This window comes from Eschrichtius robustus, chromosome 9, assembly GCF_028021215.1.
Source record: "Eschrichtius robustus isolate mEscRob2 chromosome 9, mEscRob2.pri, whole genome shotgun sequence".
Taxonomy (NCBI): Eukaryota; Metazoa; Chordata; class Mammalia; order Artiodactyla; family Eschrichtiidae; genus Eschrichtius; species Eschrichtius robustus.
In genome coordinates this window covers 32,064,164-32,082,329 of record NC_090832.1, presented here as the reverse complement: position 1 = coordinate 32,082,329, position 18,166 = coordinate 32,064,164, and the positions used below count along the sequence as shown (strand labels likewise).

At 37.9% G+C, this 18,166-nt stretch overlaps 1 protein-coding gene across 12 annotated transcripts in view; it reads left to right on the top strand.

Moving 5' to 3' along the window:
- Window positions 1–200: 200 nt before the first annotated feature.
- AKAP7 (A-kinase anchoring protein 7) overlaps window positions 201–18,166 on the top strand; it is a 148,682-nt gene continuing 130,716 nt past the window's right edge. For 9 of the 12 annotated variants that reach the window (XR_011074919.1, XR_011074922.1, XR_011074920.1 and 6 more), the window contains exons 1-3: window positions 298–565; window positions 7,367–7,498; window positions 16,076–16,215. Coding sequence is in view for 5 of the 12 variants with exons in the window: in XM_068550921.1 (XP_068407022.1) it covers window positions 298–565; window positions 7,367–7,498; window positions 16,076–16,215 (540 nt within the window). In the remaining 7 variants the exon portion in view is untranslated. Of the gene's footprint in view, window positions 247–297; window positions 566–754; window positions 794–2,309; window positions 2,383–7,366; window positions 7,499–16,075; window positions 16,216–18,166 lie in introns of those variants that run through there. The other 3 variants (XR_011074925.1, XR_011074924.1, XR_011074923.1) reach the window with 3 other exon arrangements.

Genomic DNA, 18,166 nt, shown 5'->3' with positions numbered 1-18,166 from the left:
TTAAAACTAAACACATGGATCCTCAAGAGACCCCCGGATCGGGGAACACTTTCAGCCCGGGCCCAATCTCACCCCTCCAAACTTGGTTGGATGGTGAAGGCCGCGCCACTGGAGACAGCTGAGCGCCGCCAAAGGCTGCAGGGGGCCTCGGCTGGGAGCGGGGGCGGGGAGGGGGCGGAGCGTCGCAGCGCAGACAGGAGCCACCCGCCCTCCCCGCGCCGGACCCGCGTCGCTCGCCGGAATCCGGTACCGCGGCCGCATCGGGTCGGCCCCTTCCGCTCGTTCCGGGCTCCCGGCATGGGCATGCATCTTCTGCGGGGACTGCGGCTCTGGGGGCTCGGCGCCTCCGCAGGCCTGGTCGCCGCGGCCCGAGCCCCAGCCGCCAGCCCCGGCCCCCGCCCCGCCTCCGCGCCCCGCCTCCGCGCCCCGCCCGCCGATCCCCTGCCCCGCCCCGGCCTCCGCCTCCGCACGCCCCTCCCGGCTAGCCCCAGGTCGCAGCGCCAAGCCGCCGCCCGCAGAGACCCGCCGCCGGCCCACGCCAGCACTATGGAGCGCACCGGAGCCGGTGAGCCCGGGCAGCCGAGCGGGCCGGGTAGGGTGACCGGAGGCCGGGAGCGTGGGCCCCGCTCGGCGCTCGGCCTCGGGGAGGGCCCAGCCTCGCCGCCCCACTGCGCCCCTAGCGCTTGGAGCGCGACCCCACGCCTGCTCAGCTCGGGGGCTCCTCTCCCCGCTCAGCGAGGGACTCTGTAGCCGCGAGGAGCCCAGTGCAACCGGGGTGTGATCAGTGCTGCTTGTAAGCAAGCGTTTTCGTTAGTGCACGCACTGCTGGTGCGACCGGAGGCCGGGGGGTGTGAACCCACGCTAAGTTTCACTTTTCTTTCCCGAAGATCTTATGACCTTTTAGAAAGTTCATGCCTTCACACACCCTCCGACGGTGTTATTGTGTGGTCGGCAAATCTGGAAAAAGCTCAGTTTTTATACTTTATCACAGTCAAAGACCTGAACCACTACACTTGGGGTTTCCTTCCAGGATTTTATTCTAGGTGTGGAAATGACCTCTTTAAACTGGCGCCACATCTGCACTAGGGCCCAGAATTGATTTCCAGTTTAGGTCGGCATTTGCTGTGGACTGAACTTTGTGGGTAGAGCGAGTTAGGGGTTGGACTTTTGGTGAAAGGGACCAACAAGCCGATTAGAGTGAGATTTTTGTAATATAAACTCATAAAAAGATACAAAAAGCATGAAAATGTTAAAATGTTATGCAATAGCCGTTAACTAGTGTAAATATGTTTACAGTTGTTGAGGGAATGAAATGATGAAGACCTTGTAGGTGGATGCTGAGGGCGGGAGTTTTTGAGATGCATTTATAAAGGGGGACCTGTAGGGGATTGTCAGTGTCAAAGAGAAAGGATTCACACCCCAGCTCCTTTAGTGTCTGGCCTTGCAACTGAGGATGCTGATGGCGTACTTTTAAGATGTTTGTGGAGTTTACTGTCTTCTTATATTCCTTTTCAGATATTATTAACTTATTTTGTCCATTACTCTCTAGTAATTTGGGTTATACTTTAGTTTCTTTTTTAATAATGTGGAAACCAAAGCATGGAGGTCAGGTGACTTGTTGACAGCTCTCAACATTTCTCCAGCTGTAAGATGTTTCTATTTTTAGTAGCCAGGCGAGGACTGACATGGATGATGGGATTGACCCTTTCTACTGGTTCTTGGGGAATATACCTAGTAGAGTGAATAAAAGAGAATCTTGCTCAGTAAAGTTGTACTTGGTTATCCACATAGGAAGCTTACATATTGTGTGACAAAGGGCAGACTATCCTTTTTTTCTTCTATTGGTCTGTCTTTGATGAAGGCATTTGCTGAAGTGCACATATATTTGAATATCAGTGTATACTTCATGTATGGTTTTATATTTTAAATGTGTGCATTGTTTTCTTGTAAAAGTAATATTATTTCTGTTTAAAACATTTGAATAGCAGAAATATATTGAGTGCAGCTATGTCAGCCTTTTCCTGTATAATTGTAAACAACACAAGTGCGTAAGTAGTCTTTTTTTTTTTAAACAAGTCCTCTTTTTTTAATAATTCTTTATTTTATTGATTTATTTTTGGCTGTGTTGGGTCTTCGTTTCTGTGCGAGGGCTTTGTCCAGTTGCGGCAAGCAGGGGCCACTCTTCATCGCGGTGCGCGGGCCTCTCACTATCGCGGCCTCTCTTGTTGCGGAGCACAGGCTCCAGATGCGCAGGCTCAGTAGTTGTGGCTCACGGGCCCAGTTGCTCCGCGGCCTGTGGGATCCTCCCAGACCAGGGCTCGAACCCGTGTCCCATGCATTGGCAGGCAGACTCTCAACCACTGCGCCACCAGGGAAGCCCACGTAAGTAGTCTTATATCTACTTTTCAAAAGGTCAGTACAGGTATCCCCTGCTTTTCAAAAGTTCACATTATGGCACTTTGCTTTTACATTTACGAAAGACCTGCATTAGCACCTGTTTTCACTAATCAAAAGAAATCCTAAAAGGATTTTTCAACCAAAGAGAATTGCTTCTTCACTTGACATCATTTCGTCTTACAAAAGTTTTCATAGGAAGCCTCTGCTTTCAGATAGCAGGGAATCCTGTATTTGTTACGAACTTTTTTCAGCTGTTGTAGTCTTCCTAGCCATTATTCTTAGTTGTTATTATAGTGAGTATCCTTTGTTTAACCATTTCCCTATTATTAGGCATTTAAGTTGTTAAACTTTTTCTTTTTTGTTTAAACAGAGCTGAGGTGAATCTATTTTAGCAAGTATGATAGACTCGCAGATATGTATCTGGTATCTGTTGGGGTAAGAAGAAAATTTTCATGGCTCCTGATTGCTTTCTAAAAGGATTGCCTCAGTTTACAGTGCTATAAACTGCATATGTGAACTTCCCAGCAGTGCCTGTTGCTGGATAGGGCGGGTTTTGGCCGTTGAGTAACTGGATTCAAATTCTAGCCCCAAAACCTACTAGCTGTAACCTGAGGCAGGTTACTTAATCAGCTAGGGTGTAAAATGAGTATAATAAGAGTACTCCCTGATAGCATGGTTAAATGAGTTACTGTCTGTAAAGTGCTTCCAGCTGTGCCTGGCATAGAAACGTGCTCAAATGTTAGCTGTTGTTGTTACTACTAGTAGTAGTAAACCAGTTTCACCTGTCTTTATAGTATTAATGCACTTAGCAGTGTTACTTTTATTTGGATTTGTACAAAAGATAGAATTTTATTTTAACTGTAGTTAGACCAGATTTTAAGTACTTAAAATGGTGAATTTATAGTTTAAATGCTTTATTTAAATGTTGATTATTTTAAGGCAGTTTTCCCAAAGCAAAATATTTGCACTTCTGTAAAAGAAAGTGTAGTTATGATGGCTGTGTTTAATTCAGGTCTGCCAGCCTTTGCCCAAACACTAGAGCTTAGAGAACTGGAGGAAGGCTTCCAGATATGAGCCCTGCTGAGAAACATTGTTCTATAGAATGGCCAGCAGTTCTTTCAAGAGTTACTTGAAAGTGGTATTCTCTTTTTTCTGAGTTAATTCATATCTACAGAAAGGTTTTCAACTATTCTGTAATTTAATAGAACAAAGTTTGTATTTCAAGTTCTAGATGCTTGTTAATTTTGACATACCATTGCACTCAAGAGTTAATTTAATTTATTTATTTAAAAAATTTTAAAAAAATCTTTTAGAAAAGATTTTATTGGCATATAGTTGATTTACAATGTTGTGTTAGTTTCAGGTGTGCAGCAAAATGATTCAGTTATACATATACATATATTCATTCTTTTTCAGGTTCTTCACCCTTATAGGTTATTACAGAATATTGAGTAGAGTTCCTTGTGCTATACAGTAGGTCCTTGTTGGTTATCTATTTTATATATAGTAGTGTGTGTATGTTAATCCCAAGCTTCAAGAGTTTACATGTACTTTATTTAACAAGATGGGGAATGATGTTGAGCAAGTCATGTTATACTTCAATTTTTATTTTTATGTCAAATAGAATATCATTTACCCTGTGAAAATGAATCTGTGATGTGCTAAGGATGCCATTAAACACCAGGAATTATTTTTAGGAGCACTGAGATAGCTGTGTGGCCATGGAGCTTGAGTAATTTATTAACCACTCCCAAATGGGTACTTACCTTTGTCGTTCACTACAAGTGTATTGAGCACCTCCTGTGAGTTGGACACTGTGCTAGGCATTGAGGAATCAAAGGAGGATAAGACATAGCACTTAAGGAACTTAGAGTAGGGCAACCATACAGATGGATAGGGGTGTAATTTGAAAAGTTCCCCCTTTCACTTTTCAAAGGAGCCCTGGTTTGGGCCGTAAATTATCTGGTCACTTGAGCTTAGAGTCTGATGGAGAAGACATGTAAGTGGACACCTATAACATGATGTATTCATGCTGTGAATGTACGTGGAAGGAGATTGGATTACCTCACTCAGCCCTGAGCTGGTCCTCAGGAAAGTTTTCCCTGCCAGTAGACGATTAGTCAGAGTTTTTCCTTTTACGTTGATTGTTCTCAACTGTTAACATCATTTCTTAGTCTGGCATAGAATCAAGGTATGGAATAAGTGAAGAGGGAGCAGTGGTTTTCAAACTTCATTGCACGTTAGAGTCACCCTGCGAGGCTTTAAAAAAGTACAAGAGGCTGGCCTCGTTTCCAGAGATTCTGATTTAGGTGGCCTGGGGTGAGACCCAGATGTTGATCATTTAAAAAAAGCTCTTCAAGTGATTCTAATGTACGACCAAGCTTTAGAATTTCTCAACTAGGACAACCTTGTCATCTAATAGATGAGATAACTACTAGGGCCTAGAGAATTCACACGACTTGCCCAGGATCACAAGTGAGTGGCAGGTCCAATACTAGAATATCTGTCTCCTGATTTTTTTAAAAAATATTTATTTATTTATTTGGTTGTGCTGGGTCTTAGTTGCGGCACGGGAGATCTTCGTTGCCGCGTGCGGGATCTTTAGTTGAGGCATCCGGGATCTTTAGTTGCAGCACACGGGACCTATAGTTGTGGCATACGGGATTGAACCTGGGCCCCCTGCATTGGGGGCACGGAGTCTTAACCAGTAGACCACCAGGGAGGTCCCTGTCTCCTGATTTCTAGTCCCAAACCCTTTCTTTTATAGTAGCCAGCTTGCCTTGCATGTTACCCAAACACCACTATTATCACCATTGTCACTGCTCGATTGTCCTTTTGGTATAGCCAGAGTGATCCACATAGTACTTGTTCTCTAACTGTTGTTGATTAATTGGTTAAGATTAAATTGTTTCAAGAACATTTTTCATTTAAAAAATGACTAAATTTAATTCATCATGTTATTTAATTCTTCATCTTGCCTTCAAAATGTGAGCATAGAATTCAGCCTTCCTTCCCCATTCCACATATTGCCAAGAATCCAGTATATTTCCAAGTGGCACTTTGGAGCTAGTATTGAGATGTCACTGTTAAATGGGCCAATTTAATATCACTAATTTCTCCCCTCCCCAGCTTTATTGAGGTACAATTGGCAAATAAGACTGTATATATTTAAAGTGTACAGCGTGATGATTTGATATAAGTACACATTGTGAGATGATTGCCACAATCAAGTTAATTAACACATCCACACTTCACTTTTTTTTTTTTTTGGTGAAAATGCTTAAGATCTACTCTCTTAGCAAATTTCAAGTATACAATGCAGTATTATTAACTCTAGTCACCATGCTGTACATTAGATCCTTAGAATCTATTACTAAGTTCTTAGATTAAGAGTAAAATAGAAAAAAAGGAAAGTTGGGTTTATTTCATTTTGTCCAGATTTTCATTCAGCTTTGTGCACTTGTAACTGCACAAATACTCTTTGTTGCTAGCTTTTAAGTGTAAGCTACATGGTCAGTGATGATATTTTCTGCATAGCTGCATGTGCCCCAAAATATAAAGATATGTGTTGATCTATTGAAACTTTTGTTTAAATATAAGCTGCATTTGTATTTTTCACTGCAAGTGTAAACATAGAAAGGAAACATTTACTTGTTCTCACATGTTCCAAATAGCTGTTTGATTAGATTCAGAGTAAACTAACATTTGTTGAATACCTGCGTTCCAGGCACTCATACTCAATAAGGTTTGAACTGTAATATAAATAAGTAGCATTATTAAGAGTATACTATTAATTTTTTTGGTTTTGGTATTGAACATGATTAGCTGATATACAAAAACCAGCAACAAAAAGGTTTTATTGTCATTTTTTGCTTTTATCTAGAAAATAGGTGTGTGTGTAAGTAATATTAGAGATTACCCAAATTGCAATAAAAATTTAGTTGTTTTTGGTTTATGTTAACTATGACCTATCAGAATATTTATTATCTTGTATATTGAAGCCATATTCAATGGAGTGTGTTTTTTTAAGGCCTGATATATGAAAATAGAGGATTACAGCAGAATGAAATAAATGACTTCTTTAATATTGTTAGTGGTAAATTAATCTTTACTCAATATATAGAGTAGAAATTATATAAGTATCCCAGGATTTTGTTCAGTTCTAGTTCAAAGAACATTTGTGTTTGTCAATAAAAGCATGGAGAATAATAGTACTGGGGAGACCACCTACTGATAAATTTAGCAATTGACTCTATCAATTTGGACAGCCTCTTTCCCTTAACCTCCTCCCAACGCATATGATTGTTCCACCCATAAAAACAAAACAAAACAAAACAAAACAAGGACCAAATGTGAAATGTGGCTCTAATATTAATATGTATCCATGGGAGAGCTGTCGGGAAACTGTAAGATCTTTTTGCTTTTTAACCATTAAATTTCTAGAAAAGTGTATTTAGAGCTATGTATTTTTAATGTTTGAGTTTCCAATGTTAATATAATAATGGAGAGAAAAAAATTTAAAAGTCTTTATGAAGAAAAAAGTAAAAGTCAGAACTTGTACAGATGAGAACAGATAAGTGATATTGTTAAAAAATAAACATGAAAAAGACTGTCAAAACCTTGTTGGCTTGTTTTCAAAAGGTATGTGAAAAACTGTAGTTTTAGAATTAAGAAAATGCAGCTATAAAGGATCTTGAGGCTTGTTGATTAATTCAACTTCATTTAACCCTGAGTTGAGTACTGTGCTTCAGAAAATTATTAAAGCTGTTTAACATAAAAATGCATTTTTAAAAATGTAGAATATGGTATAAATATTTATATAAATAGCTGTACAATACATTTGAATACCAGTTTTAGCATTTCTTAACAGATGTTAATTTATATTGAGTTCAGTTAGTTGAGTTATTTTAGCTTAGGATATGAGTTAAAATAAATAAAATAATATACTTTTCTTTTTGTGATGTTAAAGGAGGAATAAATTCCAATGAGTGTGAAAATGTGTCAAGAAAAAGGGAAATGTCAGAAGAATTTGAAGCCAACACAGTGGATTCTCTGGTAGATTTGCCATTTGCTACTATCGATATTATAGATGATTGTGGAAGTAAGTACTTTATTAAATAAATATGTGTTTAGAAGCAGTGAATAGTAAATTTAGTGACACATATATTTTTTTCTTAATAATTACTTCACCTTAAGTACTTGTCATGTTTTTGAGTTTGGGTTGCTCATTAATAATTGTCTGTTGGTAGTCTATTGATAAAACTATCACAGATAATATTAAGGCATGTCTCACAGAATTTGCGGCCAGATCATTCTGTAGTTTATAAGCTACTTCAGAAAATAAGGGGCCACAACATTCCATGGTTTATAACCACCTCAGTTATTCTGGACCTACTGCTAATTCAGCAGTACCCATTCATCTAACAGATGTTTACTGGCCAAAATGATATGTATTGGAATATAAATAAATACATAAAAATATAAATAAAGGTAAGTAAAATAAATAAATATATATATGAAATAAAATATACAAATGTATGTAAAAAGAAAATCTTTCAGAAATGTTGAGGAAGCAGTACAACCTGAGCCACACCTTTGGCCCTATAGGTTGAATGTTTTCTGGGAGAGAATCCAGCATTAGTGAGTTGTTGACCTGGACCTGGATGGGTCTGTTCTCTTTACAAGGGGAAGGGTCATTGGTCAATTGGTTAGAAACCCAGTAAACCATCCAGAGGTTTGAGGTTGCTGTGACTCCTGCCTCTGAAAGTTGAGTGGGAGCGTGCAATGGAGAGTCTTTCATTCTACTGCTGATAGGAATAACTTAGTATGCTTCCCACAGAGTGTAAAAATTTGTGGAGAGCTTTAGTTTAATTGACTCTACTCTCTTAAGATAATCACAGCCCTTAACTATGAAGCCACACTTAAATCAAGGTTCAAAACAGAGTAGTTCAGTGATTTTTTTTTTTTTTTTAGTTACATGTTTTTCCTAAATGTGGCATTCAGTTCTCCTCATTGAAATTACTGTAATCCTTATTTTATCTCACAGAATTCTAGGTCTAACCTTATAATTATTGAAGATTTTAGAGATATGGGAAATTATCATTTTATTACTTATTCATTAGCTAATACTATTAAGTAGTATATTAAAAAATACTTTGAATCTTAAGTATTTTAAAGTATCAATTGAAACCTCCCTTTACCTGGAAAAAAATTTTGTAACAGAAAAATGTGTATCAAATAAAGATTGAATCTCAGTACTTGATATAGTAAGTGATTGTCCTGAGTCAATTTTTAAAAACGGGTAAATTATATCCTGTGCCTTTCTGTAATTTATTGGGGAAGCCTGTAATGCATATATCAGATTTTATTGTGAAAGGACTTAAGGCAAATATTTGTCCCAAATAATAAAAAATAATTGGTATCTGGCAAAGGGTGTAAAAGGTAAAACTCAGTAAACAAATATATGGAAAATTATTCAACTTCATAAGTATCAAAGGATGCATGTCAAAATATAATTGTAACTTATCAGATTGGCAATATCTCTTAAAAATAATACTCAGTGATTTTAATGTTCTATCTACATGGCCTCTGACAATGTACTGTTACAGTCCTTTTAGAATGGAGTTTGTTGGGATCTTGACCAATGTTCATACATGGGGTAGAGTCACTCATGGAATTCCTACTATAATAAGGACATGGTCTTGTGGGAAGAAGTTTTATTTATAAATATGTGTGTCACAGTGTTTTTAAGTAGTTAAAAATATTGGGGAAAACCCAAATGTCCATTAGAGTGTGGTTGAATAAGCTATACTAGTGCCTTTAGACTACATAGTATGGAATTATATATTATGAAAATATTTCTGAAAACTATGTAATAGTGAACATTTCCTATATAAAATGCAAAGTGAAAAAGTAGGGGGAAAATATATGTGCTGTTTGTTTACAATTGTGTAAATACTTTAGGTGATTTGTCACCAAAATTCACAGTGGTTGTGTTAAGATGGGAGGTTTCTGAGCAATTTCTTTTTTCCTTTTTCTAATCTTCAAATTTTATAAATGCTCTTGATTCTTTTTTTTTTTTTTAGTAAATTTATTTTTATTTTTCATTTTTGGCTGCATTGGGTCTTCGTTGCTGTGCATGGGCTTTCTCTAGTTGCGGCGAGCGGGAGCTACTCTTGGTTGTGGTGCGCGGGCTTCTCATTGCGGTGGCTTCTCTTGTTGTGGAGCACGGGTTCTAGGCGTGCGGGCTTCAGTAGTTGTGGCACTCGGGCTCAGTAGTTGTGGCTCGCGGGCTCTAGAGCACAGGCTCAGTAGTTGTGGCGCACGGGCTTAGTTGCTCTGCGGCATGTGGGATCTTCCCGGACGAGGGCTCGAACCTGTGTCCCCTGCATTGGCAGGCGGTTCTTAACCACTGTGTCACCAGGGAAGTCCCTGAATGCTCTTGATTCTTTTCATGAAAAAATATGATTAAAATTTTTAGTTGTGGTTAGAAACTTGCTTTTAGAGATGTAAGCTTCATCGATTCAGTAAACAGAGAACTGGAGAAACTCATTTTTTTTGGATACTATCCACTAAGATATCACTTAATAGTGTTAAAGTTAGGTGGTTAAAAGTGAGGGCTGTGGAGTCAGACTGTCAAGGGACAAAATTTGCTCCTACACTTTCCTATTGTGTACTTTGAACAAGTGTCTGGGCTTACTTTCATTATCTCTAAAATTGGTTTAATAATGGTAGTTACCTCATAAGGTTGTTGGGAAGATTCAATTTGTTAATGTTGTCCTTACAGCAGTGTGTGGCATGAACTTGCCTCCGTAAAGTTTTATTAATTTAATCTTACCAACATTTTTTGCCCGAATATATTTGTTGAATTAAATATTAAAAAATTTTCCCTTTGAGAGCAGTATTTTATAATGTCATTGAGTGCTTCTAGCACATCAGTAAATGCTTTATTATTTCTTTACTTAATCCTCACAATGAATGAGAGAGGTAAATTATTTTTTTAGAAAGTTTTAGTAATTTGCCAAAGATTATTCAGAGTAAATCTGTGAAATATAGAACGTAATATTCTAAGTTGTATACTTAAGAAGTTTTAAGAATGGTTACTTCAAAGATTTTGACTGCTTAAGTAACAAGAAAAAAGGAAAAGAATATAAAAGCAAAATCGAATTCATTCTCAGCCTTTTGGCTAACAGCAAGTATGAAAACAGTCAACCAACAATAACAGATGGACTGCCTCATTACATTAATTTCTCCCATAATTCATTCATTGTAGTTTTTCGAGGGAATTAAAAAAGCTTTAGGAAAATTAGTTAATTTACATAATTTACATAAAATGACATATGTAGTGCTTTAGGTAAAAAAAGCCAACTCATGGATGAGAGAGTTACAGCCTTTGTCAACAAGACCAGATTCATTGGAGCACATTAAAATGGCTACTGAAATCATTATGAAGATTAACGAGTATAATAAATTTATGGGGATGCATTTACAGGCTCTACTACAACTGATACTTTTTTTTTTTTTTTTGCTGAACAATAAAGTTACTCTAAATAATCCAGTGAAAGATCCAGGGCATATGGCCAAAAGCTTTCTACATTTTGCTTCTGTGGTCATTGATCTTTAATGTTTTTATTGTAAACTTGATAGTACTTGAATATTTTGCTCATTGTATTTTCATATGAACTAAATAAAAAGTATAATAGTAAATTGTATTTTAGAACTTAGATTATGATTTAAAAGCTAGAAATAAAATGAAGTTCAGTAAGGAAAAGAGGGATTTTATACTCTGGCCATACAAATAAACCTACAAATGAAAACCATACAAATAAACCTGCAAGTAAACCATACAAATAAACCTGCAAATGAAAGGCAAAGAAGATATGCAAACAAGTGTCTAGCAAGTTGACCATAAATCATCAGGACTCACCGAAATAGAAAGACAGACAAACTTACTACTTATAATGGTAAATTAAACTGTACTATAACAGTAAATACTCACAGAATTCTTTCCCCCTTTTTTGCCCAGCTCACATCAGATAATTTTAAACTTTACCCTGTCTGTGATGCCTAACAAAAGAAAAATGTAGATAATCCAGTTCAGAGGGAAGTTTAATAGTTATTGATAAGAGAAAGCTAAGGGAATTTAGAAGAACCCTGTACTTCTTTATTTTTACCAAAAGGTTGCATTCTGAATTGGGGGCTTTACTCTGTGTCATTCTCACGATACCAGAATTATTAGAGCTATTTCACATTATAACTATTACCTTCAGAGATTATGATTTTCCTTCTCTGGATATCTGCAAAATGGACTTATGAAACATTTGAAATGGCAAAAATGAGTAGCTACAGACAGGAGGACACTAGTTTTAAACAGGTAAGGTATAAAACAACTTAAAATACTGAACACTCCAGTGGTCTTTTAAATACTGTTTTATTAAGTCTGTTCCTCTTCTTAGTACTGTTATATTGAGTAAAATACAGCACAAGTATGTCTTATGTTCAAAGTAAGAAATAGATTTTACATTGCCACCTAATATACATATATATGTAAAAAACTGAAATTTCATGAAGTAATACATGTATCATAAGCAGTGTACTGTTTACCATTCTATCCTTTTGCTTTGCTTTCCTTTTCTTTCCATTCCAATCCATTCCATCTAGTTACTAAAAAGTGCTTTTTTTTTTATCTTCTAAGGTGATTTCATAACCCACTAGTGGATTGATACTTGCAGTTTGAAAAAAGAAAAACTAGACTATAGGCTTAGGATTCTATTTTTACTATGTTAATTTTGAGATAAACTAAATCTTATAAAATCAGCTGGATTATTAGTTTGGACACCATTCTTTATTTAATTTCACCATAAAATGTCCTAGTTAGTACAGGTAATAACAGTTGGTACCTTTATTCCAAATCACAGAAAACTAGAACCAGAAGAGACCCCTAGTTACTAGATTATGCAGCTGTTGTTCCTCCCATGCCCCTGGGTTTTTTAAAAAAAATTTGATTATAGAAACTTTTAAGCATATTCAAAAGTAGAATAGTATAATGAGCCTCATGTATTCATTACCTCTTCTTCACTGGATTATTTTGAAGTAAATCGCAGAGAGGTCATTTTTTCTGTAAATAATGCATATCCTTAAAAGATGAGGAATCTTATTAAGCATATAATAGTAAGCATACTTGAAATATCCTTACTATATGAGAAAAATAACGGTAATTCCTAATGTCATCAAATACCCTGTCATATTCACATTTCTCTGATTGTATTGTAATTATTTATTTATTTATTTTTGGCTGCGTTAGGTCTTCGTTGCTGCGCGCGGTCTAGTTGCTGCGAGCGGGGGCTACTCTTCGTTTTGGTGTTCAGGCTCCTCATTGCAGTGGCTTCTCTTGTTGTGGAGCATGGGCTCTAGGTGTGCGGGCTTCAGTAGTTGTGGCACGCAGGCTCAGTAGTTGTGGCGCCCGGATGTAGTTGCTCCACGGTATGTGGGATCTTCCCAGACCAGGGCTTGAACCCATGTCCCCTGCATTGGCAGGTGGATTCTTAACCACTGCGCCACCAGGGAAGTCCCTGTATTGTAATTTTTTTTTTTTTTTTTAACAGCTAACATTATTTATTTATTTATTTATTTATTTATGGCTGTGTTGGGTCTTCGTTTCTGTGCGAGGGCTTTCTCTAGTTGTGGCAAGCGGGGGCCACTCTTCATCGCGGTGCGCGGGCCTCTCTTGCTGCAGAGCACAGGCTCCAGACGCGCAAGCTCAGCAATTGTGGCTCACGGGCCTAGCCGCTCTGCGCCATGTGGGATCTTCCCAGACCAGGGCTCGAACCCGTGTGCCCTGCATTGGCAGGCAGATTCTCAACCACTGCGCCACCAGGGAAGCCCTGTAATTTTTTAAAAGCTCGTTTGATTTAGGAACCAAAGTCTATGCATTATATTTGATACATCTCTTCAGTCTCTTTTCATCTCTAGATCTCCTCCTCCTGTTGTTTTCATTTGTGTGTGTGTGTGGGTGGGTGGGTGTGCATGCACGCGTGCACGTTTATCACTGAAGAAATCAAGTTATGTAGAAGTTTACTGTTATGGTCATTTGATGTTCAAATTGTCCCATCTTTGGCCTGTGGGGGAACTTTCAAACTGGCTCTAGAGACCTTCTGACATGATCCCAGGAGTCTTTGAATTTCTAGCTTTCTCTTGTACATTTTATCCCCCAAACCTAGAATTAGCTATTTCTCCATGGATTGGCCAGATTTTTAAGTTCTCAGATAAAGAAATGAAGTGAATTGATGGAAAGATGCTTGTTGGAAGACTAGTCTTTGGGTCAGTGCCCTTTCACTATCTAGTGCTGCCTCTGCTGCATTGCTGGTTGTCTTCCCAGCAGCCATTCCCACTCCCCCTTTTCCTTTTGTAGATTACTTTTACGCAAAGGCACAGGCTGATAACTGTCAGATACCCCTGCAGTGGAAGCACGGAGTCTTAACCACTGGACCACCAGGGAAAGTCCCTAACTCAGTGTTTAAATGTTCCTATGAGGTAGCTATTATTATTATCCTCACATTATAGAGGAGGAAACTTAGGTCAAGAGAATTTATGTGACTTATCTAAGGTCACACAGCTAGTCTGTGGAGCCAGGATTCTAGCCCAGATTATGTTAAAAATGGCTTCCTTTTCCAGAGGGCCAGTTTACTAACAACAGATGGAGATGGGCTAGGAATGTATTTTAGAAGTGGATTTAAAATATGTGGTACTTCATTAGCATATTTTGTGGGTTTTGTTTAAAATTAGTACATTTAATTCATGTTATTACAATCAATGGTAGGACTATTTCTTGTATATCTGAAATTACAGGCAGCTCAGTGTATTGATTTTCCATATGAAAAAAGCTGCATGGGAAATAAAACCCAGTGGCATCTTATGAAGCAATTCAGATAATGCTCGTAACACAGAGAATGCTACGAACTTTTTAAAAGTTCTGACAAGCTCACGTGTACAAAAGAAGCTAATAATTTATATTTCAAATATGTGTTCTCTGTGAAGATATATCATTTTAACCATGTTAATCATTATGCATATTGTTGAGAAATGTAGTAGAGAAATGGTTGCACAAACAGACTGGGTAATTTTGCCTTAACTCATAATGATACAGTCAGACTTATTACCCAGATCACCTTGCTCTTAATTTACCCCTGTCTTCTAAGTCTTTTTCTAGGGCTCACAGATATGTTAATCCTAGAAAGAAAGCATGTCTATTCCCACAAACTCTTAATTTTAAAATTTTAAACATTTTCTACTATTTTTCTTAGAAGTTAGCATTAAAGTATTATTTGCAACATTCATTTAAAAATTGTTTACTATTAATATTTCAAAGAACAACAGAATAAGGACAATTCCTTCTGCTCTTTGGTTTTGTGTGTAGTAGTAACTACTTATCTAGAACTGCGAGAGGGAAGCAGTTTGCTCCAGTAGAAAGTACACTAGAAGGAGACCTTTAAAAGGTCTAGACACCAGGCTTGACTCTGTGACATTGAGCTGCTTTATAAAGTTTTTCTTCTCTTCTCTTTCATCGTATGTAAAATAAGGAGTTTAGTTAGATGCACATGGGCCTTGTGCTCTTGGTCACTATGGTCTGTTAGAGTTGATCCCAAAGATGAAACCAACTTCATAGGACTGAATGTAAGGCAAGGTGCTTCCTCCCTCTCTCCCCCTTTCCAAAATCATACCTCAGAATATATAATTATATTTGAATTTTTCAAAGTCTCTATGAGGTACTCTATTTTGAACAGTAAGCTACTGTTCAAGAAGGCACACCTGAAGAATAAATTAATGGTAGTTTTGCACGGGTAGGGAAGCCCCTGATAGAATTTGTAAAAGAGACAATGGCATTTCACGCTGATTTGGAAATTAATTCTGGGGGTATAGCTTCATAATAAGAGTTGTTGGGTGTTGGAAATGTCTTTTGAAGATGACCTTAAAAAGCATGCTAAGTGTTTCTCAAGTTATCTATGGTCAAGGACCATTTTTTTTTCTTTAATTTCTTACATGTTGCTGACTGATACTTTTGTAAAATATAATAAAACATGAATTATTAGCAGAAAGGTGTTAAAGAAAAAGATCTATAAAATTTGACAGACAAAATTACTTTGCCTAATTGCTCTGAAAGTTTATAAAGCATTCTCTCAGTTTCTGGAACAAATGGTTTGCAGTGTGACACTGGCCATGAACCAAACTTTGAATGGCACTGCTGCAAGTGGTTTTGTTATAAAAGTTACAAATATACATATACAGGATGGATGAAAAAGTAATTTTTCCTAGCATCATGAAAATTGTGGCAAGGGGAAGAGAATGGTTGTTAGTTATGCTTTAGATCAGAGGTTAGTGAACCGTGGCCCATGGGCCAAATCTATCTGCTTTGTAAATAAATTTTTATTAGAAAACAGTTGTACCCATTCATCTGTGTTTTGTCTATAGCAGACTTGGGTAGTTTTGACCAAGACCGTATGATCTGCAAAGCCTAAAATATTTATTATGAGGTCTTTTGCAGAAGAGTTTGCCAATTCCTATTTTAGATTTGAAAATGACAGTTAAGAATGATTGCTACTTGTATAGTGCTTGTTTTTTTTCTGATTATATTATCTTTGTTTAAATGCATTAGACATGTTGTTTGACTTTTTTTCTCTAGTCACTGATGTACCTCACATAAATTTGGAGAGAAGTAAAGAAAATGAATGGAACAATAAAGATAAAATAAAGAAGAGGAAAAAAAAGCAAAAAGATGATCAACCCAACTATTTCCTATCCATTCCGATCACCAACAAAGAGGTGCTATTTTTTAAAAAAATTATTTTTACTAAGTTTATTCTAAATTATATTTAAGGTACACTAAATGCTCATAAGCCCATTTGCTCTCAGCTTTTAAGAGTCTTTGGTGGCATTTTTAGCTGGGCCACACAGGGAATATAGAATATGTGTAAACAATAATTTTAAAAAACACTGTTTAAACAATCATATTTAAATGATAATTTTGCAAAAGCCACTTGAAAAAGTGTTGCCAGGTAGCATGTCAAGGTCCTTTCTAGGTGTTTATTCATCATAGTGGAGGAATCTTTCAGAAGCAGAGAGCTGGTAAAAAAAGATTCTGAAATCTCTGTGGGGAAAGTAAACTGGGATTTCCTGCTGCTTAGTCCAGTTCACGGTAATGATTATTGCAACGTAGTTTCTTTAAAAATTACTCATTGTTGTACCAACTTAATAGTGCATGACAAACTTGGTAGAAATCTATTAAAAGTCTGAAAAATTAATGTGGCATCAGTAATAGGAAATGGGACCAGCCAACTGGCCCACACTAAGAAACCCTTATATCTGACTGAGAGAGAAAACTACAGTATCTAAGACTTCTAGAGTAGTGAGTTAGGAATTAAAAAGCCTTAGGAAAGAACACCTCATTTGGATGACTGTCTGTTTTTATATCTTGGCCCAATTTTATATATCTTAAGAGCTAGATCTGAATTTCTGTTTGATTGTGTGCTCTGATCTCTTAACTGGGCATATTTTCAGATTGCTTTTCCCTTTATTTAACTAGAATGTTTCTATACAATGCTAATGAATTTTTAAAGATCAAAGCAAATGATATTGAAATCAAAGAAATAAATCTCAAAGAAAAAAATAAATTCTTTTAGGACACTCTAGGAAATATCTAGTCTGTGAGATACAGTTTAGTTGGGGAGAAAAACACATAAAAAGAGAAATGGTATTACCTAGCAATACAGGATTTTAGAATTTGATACAGGAAAGAATCAGACTTTGATTTTACTGGTACGTAGTGGCGGGTTAACAATAAAATAGCCCTTAAAAGTGTTTAGCTGGGGCTTCCCTGGTGGCGCAGTGGTTGAGAATCTGCCTGCTAATGCAGGGGACACGGGTTCGAGCCCTGGTCTGGGAAGATCCCACAGGCCGCGGAGCAACTAGGCCCGTGAGCCACAACTACTGAGCCTGCGCATCTGGAGCCTGTGCTCCGCAACAAGAGAGGCCGCGATAGTGAGAGGCCCGCGCACCGCGATGAAGAGTGGCCCCCGCTTGCCACAACTAGAGTAAGCCCTCGCACAGAAACGAAGACCCAGCACAGCCAAAAATAAATAAATAAATAAATAAATAAATAAAAGGCTGATTAGCAAACTTAATTATATCTGCTATCTTAAAAAAAAAAGTGTTTAGCTGATGCAAAGTTTAATGCAATCAGAAATTATATATTAAAATACTTGTGAGTTATTTGGACAGGTTTTCTCTGAGATTTAGGATTACGTGTACCTATGTGAATGAGAAGAGATTAGGAAGCCACAGGTGGTGCTATTTAAGCAAGCAGACAGAGGCCAGGTCCTGAGGAAACTGCCTGTGAAACAGGCCAAGGGACGTCCCCAAGGGTACGTGATTTCTGATTGGAAGAGACGCCAGGTTCCTTATTTTGATTTTTTGCTTAGAGATTGTTTCACTCAAGAGTCTGTGAGTGTAGAAGTTGGGTGAGCCCTTCTCTGAGTTGCTTTGCTTAGGTCCTTCCTTCTCTCTTGCTCCCTGCCTGCTTCTGTTCTTGGCCCTGCTGGTCGGAGCAGCAGCTCTGCAGCCCCTCTGAGCCTGCCCCAGCCCCTTCCAGCCCTGTGCCGGCTTCCCACCTCGTCCAGTGAAGACTGGTGGGGTGACGTGCTGGGCTAGGGCTGGCAGGGAAGGGGACCAAGGGGAAAGAGGGTGGAGAGATTCTTTTCTTCTGCTACTTAGTTCA